Source organism: Hypoxylon fragiforme (genome assembly GCF_022984875.1).
Source record: "Hypoxylon fragiforme strain CBS 206.31 chromosome Unknown GGS25scaffold_2, whole genome shotgun sequence".
NCBI classification, from domain to species: Eukaryota; Fungi; Ascomycota; class Sordariomycetes; order Xylariales; family Hypoxylaceae; genus Hypoxylon; species Hypoxylon fragiforme.
In genome coordinates this window covers 2,652,273-2,665,903 of record NW_026054757.1, presented here as the reverse complement: position 1 = coordinate 2,665,903, position 13,631 = coordinate 2,652,273, and the positions used below count along the sequence as shown (strand labels likewise).

At 47.3% G+C, this 13,631-nt stretch overlaps 4 protein-coding genes across 4 annotated transcripts; 2 read left to right on the top strand and 2 right to left on the bottom strand.

Moving 5' to 3' along the window:
- Nucleotides 1-250: 250 nt before the first annotated feature.
- On the bottom strand, nt 251-3,570 carry GGS25DRAFT_133543 (uncharacterized protein). Its single transcript, XM_049256245.1, has 2 exons — nt 3,275-3,570; nt 251-3,217 (listed from the first exon to the last, which is right to left on the bottom strand). The coding sequence occupies exons 1-2, from the start codon at nt 3,452-3,454 to the stop codon at nt 602-604; spliced, it is 2,796 nt and encodes a 931-aa protein (XP_049120295.1). The 5' UTR covers nt 3,455-3,570; the 3' UTR covers nt 251-601.
- A 181-nt stretch (nt 3,571-3,751) lies between these two features.
- GGS25DRAFT_476863 (P-loop containing nucleoside triphosphate hydrolase protein) lies at nt 3,752-8,114 on the top strand. The gene is made up of 2 exons (XM_049259799.1): nt 3,752-4,298; nt 4,367-8,114. Exons 1-2 carry the CDS (start codon nt 4,055-4,057, stop codon nt 7,576-7,578), a joined length of 3,456 nt encoding a protein of 1,151 aa, XP_049120294.1. The 5' UTR covers nt 3,752-4,054; the 3' UTR covers nt 7,579-8,114.
- A 165-nt stretch (nt 8,115-8,279) lies between these two features.
- Nucleotides 8,280-10,078, bottom strand: GGS25DRAFT_518413 (MFS general substrate transporter; the record flags this gene model as incomplete). The annotated part of the gene is made up of 2 exons (XM_049263533.1): nt 8,280-9,667; nt 9,727-10,078. The coding sequence occupies 2 exons, from the start codon at nt 10,076-10,078 to the stop codon at nt 8,280-8,282; spliced, it is 1,740 nt and encodes a 579-aa protein (XP_049120293.1).
- Nucleotides 10,079-12,423: 2,345 nt separating this feature from the next.
- On the top strand, nt 12,424-13,432 carry GGS25DRAFT_476854 (uncharacterized protein). The gene is made up of 2 exons (XM_049259798.1): nt 12,424-13,016; nt 13,089-13,432. Exon 1 carries the CDS (start codon nt 12,498-12,500, stop codon nt 12,972-12,974), a length of 477 nt encoding a protein of 158 aa, XP_049120292.1. The 5' UTR covers nt 12,424-12,497; the 3' UTR covers nt 12,975-13,016; nt 13,089-13,432.
- Nucleotides 13,433-13,631: the final 199 nt, after the last annotated feature.

The window sequence follows — 13,631 nt, the reverse complement described above, 5'->3', positions numbered from 1 at the left end:
AAAAATAATTACTATGAAAGCACCTGGCTATCTATCTATCTATCTGACTCCCTAGGTACTTAGTTATCTTGCTTATAATGAGAAGACGCCCCTGAGTTCTGCTTTGATGCACAGTACTAGGTATATTGAAGACTAGCAATAACCCCGTACTGTGTATACTGTATATAGTTATCGGTTCTATCACGTTAAGGACTTGGGAAGCATTTAGTTAGATGGAGTTAGATTTGCAGTGGTTTATTGAAATGTACGTTGGCATTCAATTAGTACAACTTATCTACCTACATAAGTGTAGATTATGTGTGGAGTGTGATAGCTAATTTTAGCCACCTTTTTCTTAGCTTCAAAAGCGTTGGCCCTCCTGCCTCCTTGACAGTTTGCTATACGCATAAGGCTTAGGCATGCCTAAACCATGTATATTGATTACGAGGTATTTCTGTAAAATGCTATTAGATTATGTCGGCAGGAAGCAACACAGCCTTAAAGTAAAAATTGCGATGAATATTAAGGGATGAATCACACCCTTTTTGATTTGCGACAGCCTTAAAGGCGTGTAGGTACTCAGTAAATAGACCTAAGCATTGGGTAGATACAATGTAAAATCTCATATCGCAATCCTCTCCAACGAATACGGCCCGACCTGCTGACTTCTGAGATGTCCTTGCTCTCGCTGAGATCGGTCGACAATCTCACCACCCGACCCAACTTTATGAGATGTAATGCGCTCCTTCGTCTTGAGCCCAAGTGGCAACACTTGCGCACCAGGCTCCTTTACATGCAGTAAGATTGGCTTCATGGTATCCACTACCACATTATCGTGGCCACTCGTTTTCTGTACCTTTTCGCAATACTTCACTGCTTCGCCAATGATGCCACGGAGATACGCGGCGTCTTCCAATCCTTCCAAGGCGGCACTAACTTCGAGCTTGAGCGACGAGATGAAGTCACCTGTGTCATCACCCCCTAGTACCGCATCGTTGAGGAGCCAACCACCAGGCCCGATGGAGTCCACGCAGCGCCCAAGCAAATCTGCGAGCAGCTTGATGATACCATCAGGGGGTGCATCAAGGGTTGAATCCTTTTCAAAATCGGTAGTATCCAAGTAGCGAGATGTCCAAGCACCTCTGACCAGCTCCACACGGAGAAGGTAGATGAGAGACAATATCTCTTCTGGCTTGAATGTAGCTCGTAACGCTTTAATCATCGAGATGCCAGGACAGCTACCAAGCTTAGCAAATGACACGCTCAACCCATTTCCGCGGACACCTGCATCCTCATTCAAGTAAGACACCGTTTTCTGGATCTCATCTTCAAGGTCATCCAACTCCATGCCAATGTTTTCAACCTCTATCTCTGAATCTCCATCCCCATTCACCGCCACCTCCTCAGTCGAACCGTTAGTTAGCAACTTCGGTGGAGGCTTCTTCGGGTCCTGCACTAGCTCAAGACTTCGCATGATTGTCCGAATAGCGATGAGCAGCTCTGGGGCTCCAAGGCTAGTGGCTGATATGTAGGCGACCAGGAGTTCCAAAGAAGGGTCAACATCCGCAAGCCGGAGCACAATTTGTTCAGCTAAAAATGCATCTCCCTTTTCGGTGTCCTGAAGTTGGTCTCGGAAAGCGGTCCTCACATTGGATAGGGTCAAGTGACCAGCGTCCACGAGATAGTTAATGACGTCGCTCTGTGGGAGCTGACATATCAGTCGTGGGATAGTCGAGTCATCAGGAAAGATATCGTTCCACTGGAAAGCCCGACTAATAGCATATAAAATCCATCTTCTATCTGCAGGCGGATATCCTGCCCTAGTCTTCGGCCATACCCAAGTTGGATAGGCCTTCGCGGGGGTTGGTTCCTCATTAACTGCACCATCCGGGGTGTGAGGATCGTCTTGGACTTGAATGCCAAACTTCTCGGCTAAGAGAAGCTCAAGCCCACGGATATCATTTGTGTTGAGAAGAGCATCGGCCTTAGCCTCGTCTGTGGTCCATGATTGCCAATAGTCACCTCTAATAGAACCTGGGAGGTAATTGGAAAATATTGACGTGTTTATAGCCTTGCTAGGGGCATGAAGCAAAGGCTTCTTGGTGAACTGTACGCCACGCCCGATTGAGTCAATAAGCAAGCCCTCGGCGCGCCGTTTTCTTGTCCGTAAGACTGGGGCTTCTAGCTGAATAGCGACTAAGCTAGAGCCGACAATTGCCACTGCAAGTTCCAGGCGGGAGAAGTATGCAACAAGTAGACAGGCTGCGAAGTTAGTGCCAGTGTTTGGCACTGTCTGGCCGTCGAGGTTGATAGAGGAGGAATTCTGAAGAGACCGATAGACTGGATTGTAGATGCTTAAATGGGTAGGTGTAGAGCAGAGTAGTGATGTCTTGCTCAGGCGCAGGAAGGATGTTGTTCCATCAAGTTCCATAGTGGAAGTGACTTTGGGGAGGCTTGCAGTTAAATCATACATATTAAATGTTTGACCATGCAATTCGAGCAGGTTTCCAGACCGAAGATCAAGCCGAAACGAGGTCGAGCTGGAGTCATCTGGCGCCAACGAAGGAATGGGTATAGCATGAATTTGTACAATGCCTTGCTGGTGGCGCATTGTTGACCCATGGGGCGCATGCTGTCCAGCTACAACATGGAGATGCCGGTTGCGCTGTCCATTCAAGATATGGCTGGATACAAGTACTAGAATTTCGGTATCCGTATTGGTACCCTGATGGATCTCTGGAAAGAGACCAAGAGCAGCGTCATTGCCCTTGAATACACCTTGAATGAACTCGGATAGTAACACAGGAGAACAAAAGTCGATTTTGAAATCTGATTTTGAAGCTCCTGGAAGATCTTGATGCAAAACTACAGGTGATGAGGTCCATCTAGTTTGCAGAGTCTCGGTATCAAGGCAGGCGATGCTGCCGTCTTCCCGTACGACGAGAAGCTCTTCATTTAGCGATTGATGATCGACTGGCGCAGCAATGGGGGAAATGCACACAACTTTCTGACCAGGGCCCAAGGACACGGTCTTAGTGGCGGAATGTGTATTGCTAGAAACATCCACATAGTCTTTGAAAAGTGTGATCTTGTGCTCCTGAGCTTCCCTTGTTGCTGCGTACGAATACCTTGCGACTTCGTGGGTTCCCTCTACTTTGCGCCGAATTGAGGCTACCGGGCATGAAAAGAATGACTGTGGAGGGACTGGATAGGAAGTAACAAGTCTAGCTGAGGAAACCTATACAGAAAGAGTGAATAGTAGTTCCCAGTTAGATATGGTGTTTGTCACTCTTACATTGTAGATATTGACTGCTTCGCCATCAACTCCCACTGCCAGTTCGTGGCGCTTCCTTTTTCTCGTCCCAGGTGCAGATCCGTATACTTCGCTAACAACATATCGACCCGTTGTAGGATCGAGAGGTCGTGGTAGGGTGGCCAGTACATATGGCTTCTGAATCTGAAAGTGAGAAGCCATGCTGGACTAAAATTCAAGAACAACTTTTTAGAGAAGGTAGAGCATGACTATCTGTTGCGCTTCAACTGTGTGGTGCTTGGTGAACTTTGATGATATGAAGGAAAAAAAAAAAAGTTGTAGAGACGGAGCTAGCAAAGCACCGATCCGACAGTACATATTAAAGTGGAGCAATATGATCTCGAGGTTACGACGTACATGTTGGTACAGTACCTAGTACCTAGGTACCTACAAAGTTTTGTAGGTGGGGCATGCATCAATTGAGTTGGCTTAATGGAGGTAGTCGCGTCAGACGCGATAGACAGATTTCAGACGCGACTTCTTAGGTTAGTGACTGAACTACGTACCCTGCCCAGCGCATTCTTGTCCTCATCTTTAGTCAGGGAAGGATATCATTGATTCATCTTATATACTACTACTAGTACAATTATCTCTCTTATATATGAGCGAGATTTCTAGATGCCATTCATTTATCAGTAACATCATGCGCTTACGGCTTGCCTGCCTACTTCGAATGAGCCTCAACCAATGATCAACATATCACTTTCAATTCTTCATTTTTTTTAATACCGACAAAAGCGACAAAAGCTTTTCGACGCCATCATGAATCAAAATGGCGATAATATTAACCTCGCCGAAACGAAAACCAAGAAAATACATCCCTTCTTTACTCCAAAGAACGCAGCAATTGATGGCTTATCGAACATTGTCACTCCCGTTACGCCAGATCCCTCCTGTAGCCCCCACTCTATCGAAAATGAGACCGATGTAAGCATCGCATCTACATCTGGAATTCGTAAAAGAAAGCGACGCCAGGTTGAAGATGCGCAAAGCGATTCTTGTTCAGGTACGCCATGAAAAAGAATTCAAAAGAGGAGTACCTAGAGGTGTTCATAATATTAACTGAAAACACAGCGACTCTCCCCAAACCGCAAAAGGTCCTAAAATTCAACCGCGCAACTGGAACAATAGGCTCCCCTCCGAAACTCCCCATACCGCAACCAAATGCAAAACAACAAAAGACGAGACGAAGGCGAAAAGCTAAAACATTTATGGTATCTATATCTTATGGTCAGGATGGCGATGATGCTTCTCGACTTGAAACAGGCCACCAGATCAATGACCTGCTTGATGCGACTAAAGATGCCACTATTACTACTATAACTACAACTACCACTCCCCCGAAGAATGGGCCTAACATTCTCTCCGAACCACCACCCTTAAATCGAGACAACGACGAACAACTTACCAATGAGCCAAATATTTGCAAGCAAGACTCAGTGGAGAGAGCGCCTCAGAGCAGCTCGTGCAAGGGGAATGAAATTCCCAAGAAACCCACTCATCCATTTTTCCAAGGAAGTTCAAAATCAAACAATGCCACGGAGGTTCTGCAAAAGCCCGAGACGAAGCCACCGCGTGAGAAACAAGTATTCTTCGGTCCTGCTTCTAGCGCATCTAGAAACCCTCGACCAGCACCTTCAAGATTCAGTCTTCCAACTCCCGGTATGAGCTCCGGCATTCTTAAAGTGCCCGGGGCGCGGCATCCAACTTGGCCTTCAAAAGAAACAGCTCACGTACGAGGCGATACATTGTACCCTCTCTCTGTTAGCGATAACACACGAAACGGCCAGATTCCAAAAAAGCGAAAGGCCAAAGGCCAGCAAGTTCGAATTGCCGATTCCGAATCTATCCTCCATCATACCGCTATGAATCTGAAGTTAAAGCAGACGGCTGAAGAATTAAAGGCATTTGACAACGATGACTTTCAACCTCCTCCGCCCAGCCTACGAATTCCTCAGAGACACTTTGAAAGTGGAAAGAATCTTCAGGCGCGTATTTCAACAGAATTGAAGACCATTCGGCGAAATAATGGCCCCTCAAAGACGCATCCAGCAATCACGTTTGCCCATGATTCCATTAGAACAGGCCTCTCCGCTTTTGATATGTCAACTTGTGAGACAACAGCCTGGGCTCAGAAATATGCCCCCTCATCCGCAGAACGAGTTCTTCAAAGTGGTCGAGAGGCCGAGCTGTTACGTTGCTGGCTAGAGAACCTTAAGGTGCTGTCTGTGGACACCGGCGGAACGGACTCTGGAACTAAGCCTAAAGCAGTCGCTCTAGTTAAGGGGAAAGGAAAGCGAAAGAAGAAGTTAGATGGCTTTATTGTTTCGAGCGATGATGAAGCAGACGAGTTAGGTGAAATTTCTGATGTGGAAGAGGATTGGGGAGCAAATCGCATCCACGGCAGCGCAAAGAAGACCTTTATTCGGCCTGGTTCTTCCCGTCAAAAGTCTCGAGATGGCGGCCGCTTTACTAATGCTGTAGTCCTAAGTGGCCCTCATGGTTGCGGCAAGACCGCTAGTATATATGCTATCGCCAAGGAGCTTGATTTTGAGATATTTGAGATCAATCCAGGTGCTAGGAGGAACGGCAAAGACATCATGGAAAAGGTTGGGGACATGACACGAAATCATCTAGTACAGCATCAACACAAAGACGATACACCACAGGAAGAAGAAGTTTCCGAAGATGAGGTGGAGCGAGACCTGAAATCTGGCAAGCAGGGCAGGATGACCGCTTTCTTCAAGCCAAACGCAGCTGCACCCCAGAAATCAGTCAAGAAATCAGTCAAGAAACCGATTAAGAAACCGACCGAGTCACTCACTATAAATGAGTCCAAGAAGTCGCCCAAATCTCAGAAACAATCTCTGATTCTACTCGAGGAAGTCGATGTGCTCTACGAAGAGGACAAGCAATTTTGGGCGACGATTATCTCCATGATCTCCCAGTCCAAGCGCCCTTTCATCATGACATGCAATGATGAGGCCCTGGTTCCTTTACAGAGTCTAAACTTGCACGGCATTTTCCGCTTCTCCAGTCCTCCCAAGGATCTCGCCGTTGACTACCTACTTCTCGTCGCAGCGAACGAGGGCCATGCTCTTCGAAGGCCCGCCATTGAAGCGCTATATGACTCGCGCAAGCACGACCTTCGTGCTTCGATAACCGAGCTGAATTATTGGTGTCAAATTGGGGTGGGAGATGTACAAGGAGGATTCAACTGGTTTTACCCTAGATGGCCCAAAGGGAGCGATATCGACGAGGAAGGCCATGCCATCCGAGTGGTTAGTCAGGACACTTACCAACCGGGTATGGGTTGGCTGAGTAGAGACTCAGCCATCAATAACTTGTCATCTCAATCATGCCAGGAGGAGCTTCGCCGGCAAGTCTTCCAGCACTGGTCACTCGACGCGTATGAGCTGGGTTCAAACTGCGGTTTCTCTTCATGGGCGACAGCAGCTACCAATCAGCGTCTCTCCAAAAAGGAACGTCTTACCCTTCTAGAAGCAGTGGATTCTTTCAGTAGCTTCGCGAGCGACGCGGATATTGGCGTAGCTGATTTCTCGGCAATTCCTACCAAAAGTTCCATGGACGCCTCCATTCCCAGCCTTTCATCAAAGGCCAGGGAAGATTTCATCATTGGCCGACAATTAATCGAGGCATCTCCATTAGTACGATACGACACCATGCGGTTTGACATAGCTACTAGCTTGAAAGACCTCAGTAGAGCACTGCTAGGAGGTGCCCAACCTATTCACGGAGCCCCAGATATTTTCAAGCCTTTAGATGAAGTTAAAGCCACCTCTATCTTAACAGAGCATTTCGACGAGTCGCTATATGTAGAGCCGCCGATTGCGCGATTGGACTTCAGCTGCGCGTTTGATCCCATCGCTGCTTCGGAGAAAACCATGGCGGCTGGCTATCTCGACCCATCGGTATTCGACGGAACTATGAAGACAATCACTCTAGACATAGCTCCCTACGTGCGCAGCATCGTAGCATACGACCAGCGACTTCAGCGACAGAGACTTGCCCGCAGCAGTCTCCTCAGCGAAGGCGGACAGCCTGGCAAGAAACGCATGCGCACGACAAGGAGTTCGTATTCGGCTCTCGAAGGCGGCTCCAGAGCCAGTGCCAGGAGAGACAAGTACTTCTCCGCAGACGTGAATCCGCATCTTGTGCTGCGCACCGGTGGCAAGGGCTGGGATGCCATTACGACCAAGGTTACCAGCGAATGTAACAACAAGATAAACAGTGGCGCAGATGACTCCGAGGATAGTGAAAGTTAATGGATGGCTAGGGTCAGAGTTGGGGGGCTAAGATGAGATATCAAAGCCGAGTCCTAAAATATTGGTCTTTGAAGGCATAGGCGCAATGGTGGTTATTCATGTTTGCAGTTCAGCATTGTGCGGCGTTGCATTAAGCCACGGGGAGGGCTTGCTATTTACCTACAGTAGTAGCCCTGGAGGTGTACATTTGTTGCTTTGCATTCCAGCTACATCGCAATTATACGTTGCATACATGAAATCGCATATTGGTAGATAAAAATAATGCAATGCGCACTGCACTGGTTGTCACAAATCTCGTGTCTATTTCCAAGGTTACATACCATACCTAGTATCTAGGTATCCAATAGATACTACGTAGGTACTGTATTCCTTTTAGATGTTTTGTTCCATCATGCAATTGAATATCGTGTAATCGTCTCTGGTAACTGGATGATACTACCCGTTTGGCAGTTCATCCGGTAATACCCATCATCGTTAAATACATACAAGGTATCACTAAAGTGATCCTAACGTCTTTTGTGTTGCCTTCTTTCTACATATGTAGGTAGCACTATGTGCGGCAAAGTGATATAAATGGTACGTAAGTACCTAGGTAGGGTAGGAACCGGCAATTTGTGCGATGCAAGGGCGGCGCATGACAAAAGGAGCGGCTGAATCAAGTATGTAAGCCCTAATATAACGACCAACCGAACGCCTCATCCTCAAACCTCATCATCAATTTCGGTGACTTTGGGTTGTTTCCTACTCTTTGCTAAGAAAACAAGGCAAACAAGCACACCCATTGCTGCGAGTCCAATGCCTATGTAGTATCCTCCGCGATAACCCTTCAAGATGTCCTCCTTGGTTTTCCCCCCATTGTTGATCTGCGTCTCAACCGTGCCGGCGAAACCTAATCCAAGAGAAATGCTATAATTGACAATAGTCATGACCAGGCTCGCAGCAATGCCCTGGTGCTTTCGAGGTACAGCGTTGGAGAGGATGATAGTCGCGGCTGGAAAACTCATGTCCATGCCCCAGGGCATAACCAGCGTCGAGACAAAAAGCTGGCCCCAGTAGGTTTGCTCGACGGGACAGGTCGCGAGGATGATCATACCCACCGTGAAGCAAACAAGAGCTCCGGTCATGATTATAGGTGCTTTAAGGTGATGTAACATGAAGCCAGCAAATAGAGCTGCGAATAGGCCCGAGACGGTGCAGGGGCTAACCATGGCTGTAGCTAACAACGGGGTCTCCTCGCGAAGGACAAGCAGGAATTGCCAGAAGTAGTAAAACCAGATGCCGAAGCAAGACCAACCAAAAGCCATGGCACCAAGGACGAACGACACGTCAGAGGTAAAGGCATTGATGGGGATCAAAGGATTTTGCGCGTACAACAGCTCAAATACGCAGAAGCCGACAAGGGACAGGAGTCCTAAAATAAGCGTAACGTAGACATATGGCTCAGACCAGCCATCGATAGGGGCTTGGTTCCATGCAAAGTTGACCAGGACAAGGCCGCTTACGCCAAGTAATGTCCCTATAATATCGAGTTCGTGCAGCATGTTTTTCAGGCCCTTTGGTCTCTCGTGATGGGGTCGATTTGCGGCTGTCGGGATGGCATAGTATCCTAAGATCAAAAACAGGAGAAGGACAATGGCAAAGGCCCAGAAAGCCCATGGCCACCATGCGAGGGCAAAGAGGCTGGCAAATAAAGACCCAAGCACAGACCCAGCCGGTGCCATCGCGCCGAAAATTGCGAATACCATTTCCTTGCGTCGACCCGGGGCATACGCGACACCAAGAAGCGCCATTCCGTTGGGGAGAACGATAGCTGGGCCTATTCCCTGGAGGACGCGGGCGAAGATGAATAGAACGTCATTCGAGTAGATGGCAAGCCCGCAGACCATGCTCCAAATAGCATACCAGCCCATGCCAATAAGGAACATGGTCTTGTGGCCGAAGACATCGCCCAACCTACCGGAGAACAATATGAAGGTACCTATAGTCAGGCTATATCCAGCAATCAACCAGCTTAATTCCGCTGGGTTACCGATGTGGAAACTATCACCAATGGGCTGGATAATGGCTATGACCTGGCCAAGACCCGCCTCTTTTGAACGCGATCGTTAGTGGAAGCAGTACAAAATGACACGCAGTCTGGGGACGTACGCGTGAAGAGCTGCGAAGACGATATGACCATAACAAACAGAGCCTCCCGATGGAAAGGGAGCGCTTCGGCAATGGACATATTGGTCTCGATTCTAGCAAGATCCCGATTCCTGTCGTTCATTTCAATGCCGTATTTGTCGTCGTCACGGATGGTCCATTGGTCATCTCGCGAAGGATCCCGCGGTGAGATGCTGCTTGCTTGCGACGGCAGCGTGCCATCGGCTGGTAAATCTATCGCCTTCTCCGGAAAGGAGCTTGCTTGACTTCTGACCGACTGGCTGCTGATGCTGGAGGCCCTGGAGGTTATCCTGTCATCGTTGCCTGAGGTCAGGTGGGGGTTGAATATCGTCATGTTGGGCTGTTACGCAAGGCCTAATCTATGTGACTGTATTTCGACCTGGCCGTTTCAACTACCCAGTTGACGGGCACCTAGATGGTATACAGTGTTTGGAATGAAGAAATAAAGGCTTCAACGTTGTCTTATAAAAGAAGATGATAAAAGGTGTAGGGGGTCGAGGGGCTTATACGGCAATACTGTTGTTATCCACCTACCTATAAGGTATCTAGTGGGTGGCATAATACTGTACTCGGCGCTGCATGTGTCTTAGTTGCCCAGAGAAAAAGTAAGCAAAATCAATCAAAATCGAGAAGATGAAGGTTGACATGTTCCTCTAGATACATAACGTCACTACAATCTTGAAATCTTAATAATACATCTACCTAGTGGCTTAGTGCGTATTGTGCTCCATACGTGTAGGTATCGTCGGTATCGTTCCTACCATCTTGGTATACAACATGTACAAACTGTAATAGCAGATAAAAGATGAAAGTTCTATCAAAAAAATGCTAATAATAAGCTTTTCTCTTCCCGTTCCATACCAAGGCGAATTTTACAGGGGTTTTGGTAGTAATGTGGTGAATTCCCAAGGTTGTGTAAGTACGCTAGGTATCAGGTACCCGGTTCCTACATATTACTAACCGTAACTTACCTAGAATGCGGACGCCGAGCCACTCGGGAGTTCTTGCTTCTGTTGCTTTTGGATTGGTAATCTTTTAGTTAACCACCAAACTGAGTTTTCACTGGTTTCCACTGGTTTTTACTCTGTTTTGTAACGTTTTGTAAGCATGAGTATCTGCGGACTCATCCAGTGACGTGCTACACAGGTACTAGGCTAGCCTAGTTCTGTACCTAGTGGATAGTATGTAATATCAGGGGGGGATCCAGTCAGCACCACAATATTTCATGATACATACCTACATAGTACATACATCCATTGCCTCTACTCTATCCATGCAGGAAACGGCGATATGACTATAGAACAAAATGACGATAAGGCAAATGGCCTAACCCTATAAGATTGTAGGTAGGTAGGTACATAGTAGTAAGTACTGTCCCCGTCAGCCCCAATCAGCCCCGTCTCATGAAACATGCATATACAAACCGATTCTAACGTCAATTCAAAGATATCGCCTACACATGTGTATAGAACCATACGATAGGCTGCCGAAGCCTAGTGTAAACTAGTCGGCATGCCGATTGTGCCATCCCGGACATGCGATCCCGTCTTCCATGCAAGTTCCCGAGCGAGCGGGATACCGCAGGAGCATGGTAGATGATTTCATTGGCGTTTTTCATCGATTCGCTAATAGGAGCAATGCTCCTACACGAACCGGGAACCTGCTTCCCCACGATGACGAAGCATCCACATCGGATGAAAAACCGATCTTGATCTCGCGTACATATGTAGTCCCTTTCGCCGAAACTTAGGTACCTAGATATTTAACTGTGTGAGCGTCTCTAGTACTGAATGTACGGGGCACTTGTCAGTGTATAGTTCTACATCTATATGTAGTCTGACGAGTTTCTGGGATATCTGTAAGTTTATCTGTAATAAATAGTTAATAGTTAGTCCCCGTTGAATGCCCTCATTTTATGTTCTCCTCGGACTCATCTTCGGCCCCGGACACTCGGATAGGCCGGCTGTTGAGACGGGACGAACGCATAGTTGCTTTTCATAGTGGGTCATTCAGTGTTTGCGCTTATCTCTCTCCAATATCGAAGACATGCTTTTGTTTGAAGTAGCGACGATGCTGTTGCAGGATTGAACAGGGTGGCAAGGTGACAGGGTGACAAGGCATCGTTCCTTCTCCGGTTTGTTCAGACTCGGCAGAAAACAGAAGGCGCGGTTTGCTCACAACCTCCAAGGTTGGAAGTATGAGCAGGAAAGAGCTATACAGCTCGTTTCAAAGTCAGGGCGTGACTAACAGGCCGTCATCAATGACGCCGATTTTATTTTCGAGATGATGCAAGTACATACCAATGCCCCAAGCGTCCCAGGACCAGCATATAACAAGCACCTTTCTTCTTTCATTCGAACTTCCGTTTCTTCTTGTATTCAAGGTTTGCTTTCCAACAGTCAATAATAAGCAACAAGCAACAAGCAACATCAGTCAACATGACTTCACCAATCGACCCCCAAGCCAAGGTGTACTCTCACATCAATGGAACACAAAATGAGCTTCTAACCAGACTCACCGTCTCCGAGCTATGCAAGGGCTGGCCACTCTATCGAGACGCATCTGAATGGAAGAATTTCCGATCCCTCTTCTGCGATGATGCATACGTCTGGACTAGTTAGTTACTGCCCCTAATCAGACAAACGTTTTGGATATTTGAGAGCTAATCAGACTGTGTAGCTTGGAGTAGTCGACAGAGCATCGATGGCTTTATCCAAAAGTCAAAGGATGGAAAACAGAACGGCGACTTCATCATGCATCGCGAATGCGGAACCCTAGTCGATCTCAACCCAGCCGCAGATCGAGCGGTTGGCAAGATGAAGGCAACCATTACTCAACGATTCAGAATCGGCGGTGATGATGCTATGGGTATTGATCCGATCGTGTTTGACGTGGACTGCGACAGTCGTTTTCATTTCTTTTGCTTCCGCGACCTGGACACGAAGGCCTGGAAGGTCAAATACGTCAAGCTAATATACGAGAAGGACAAGCTCATTCCTGTCGACGGCAAGACTGTGCCTAGTTTCTCTAAGAGCACTCTTGATAAGTATCCAGAAGGATACAAGTATCTCGGTGCAGCACAGAGTATGCTCGGACATGAAATTGATATCTGTCTTCCAACCATCCAAAGTGCGGAATGTGGGGCGGCCAACGCCTTGTGGCTGGATCTGTACAAGAAGGTGGGAGAGTGGCTCGACGGTGCTGAGGACATCGATCTTTCAAGCACCTAAGTCCCCGTCGACACTGTCGGATAGGAGATGCAACATAGAGTTCTTTACGAGAACATGGTTAGGGACATCGGCGAGGATCGGTGAGCATTAGAAAAGGAGATCGCGTTGACTTGCTTGTGGCTTATGCATTGATGAAATAGCATGAGAGAAGGGTTAGCCCCTGAAAGATATATATCATTAGTTTCCTAGACGTACGTTCCTACCTAGGTAGGAAGGTAAAACATCGATAGCTGCTGAACACCCCTAGTTAGGTAGATTAGTAAATGACATTCCTTATAGTCCCACCATTTTCCATTGTTGTTATGCGAGGTCTCTTTTTAAGACGTCAAAACACTGTATGCTACGAGTAGATCTCGTCATCTTTCAGTGACAGCGTTGTAATGAGTGAGGCTGAGGAGTGTCTTATACACAGGGTATTTTCGTATTTTCGTATCAATAGGTTGATTGGTCACATTTTGTTGGTCTTCGTTAAAGATCACCAATGAGAACCGTGGCGTATATATCACTCCTTCGAAGGATCAATAAGCTCAAAATTAACTTACACGCAAGAATATTAATAGCGGTGCCTAGGTTGGTAAACACATTTGTATTGGGACCTGATTAGTCGCAACGTTGCATATTATACTCTTAGCCAAGAGCGGCGCAGTACGGAGTACT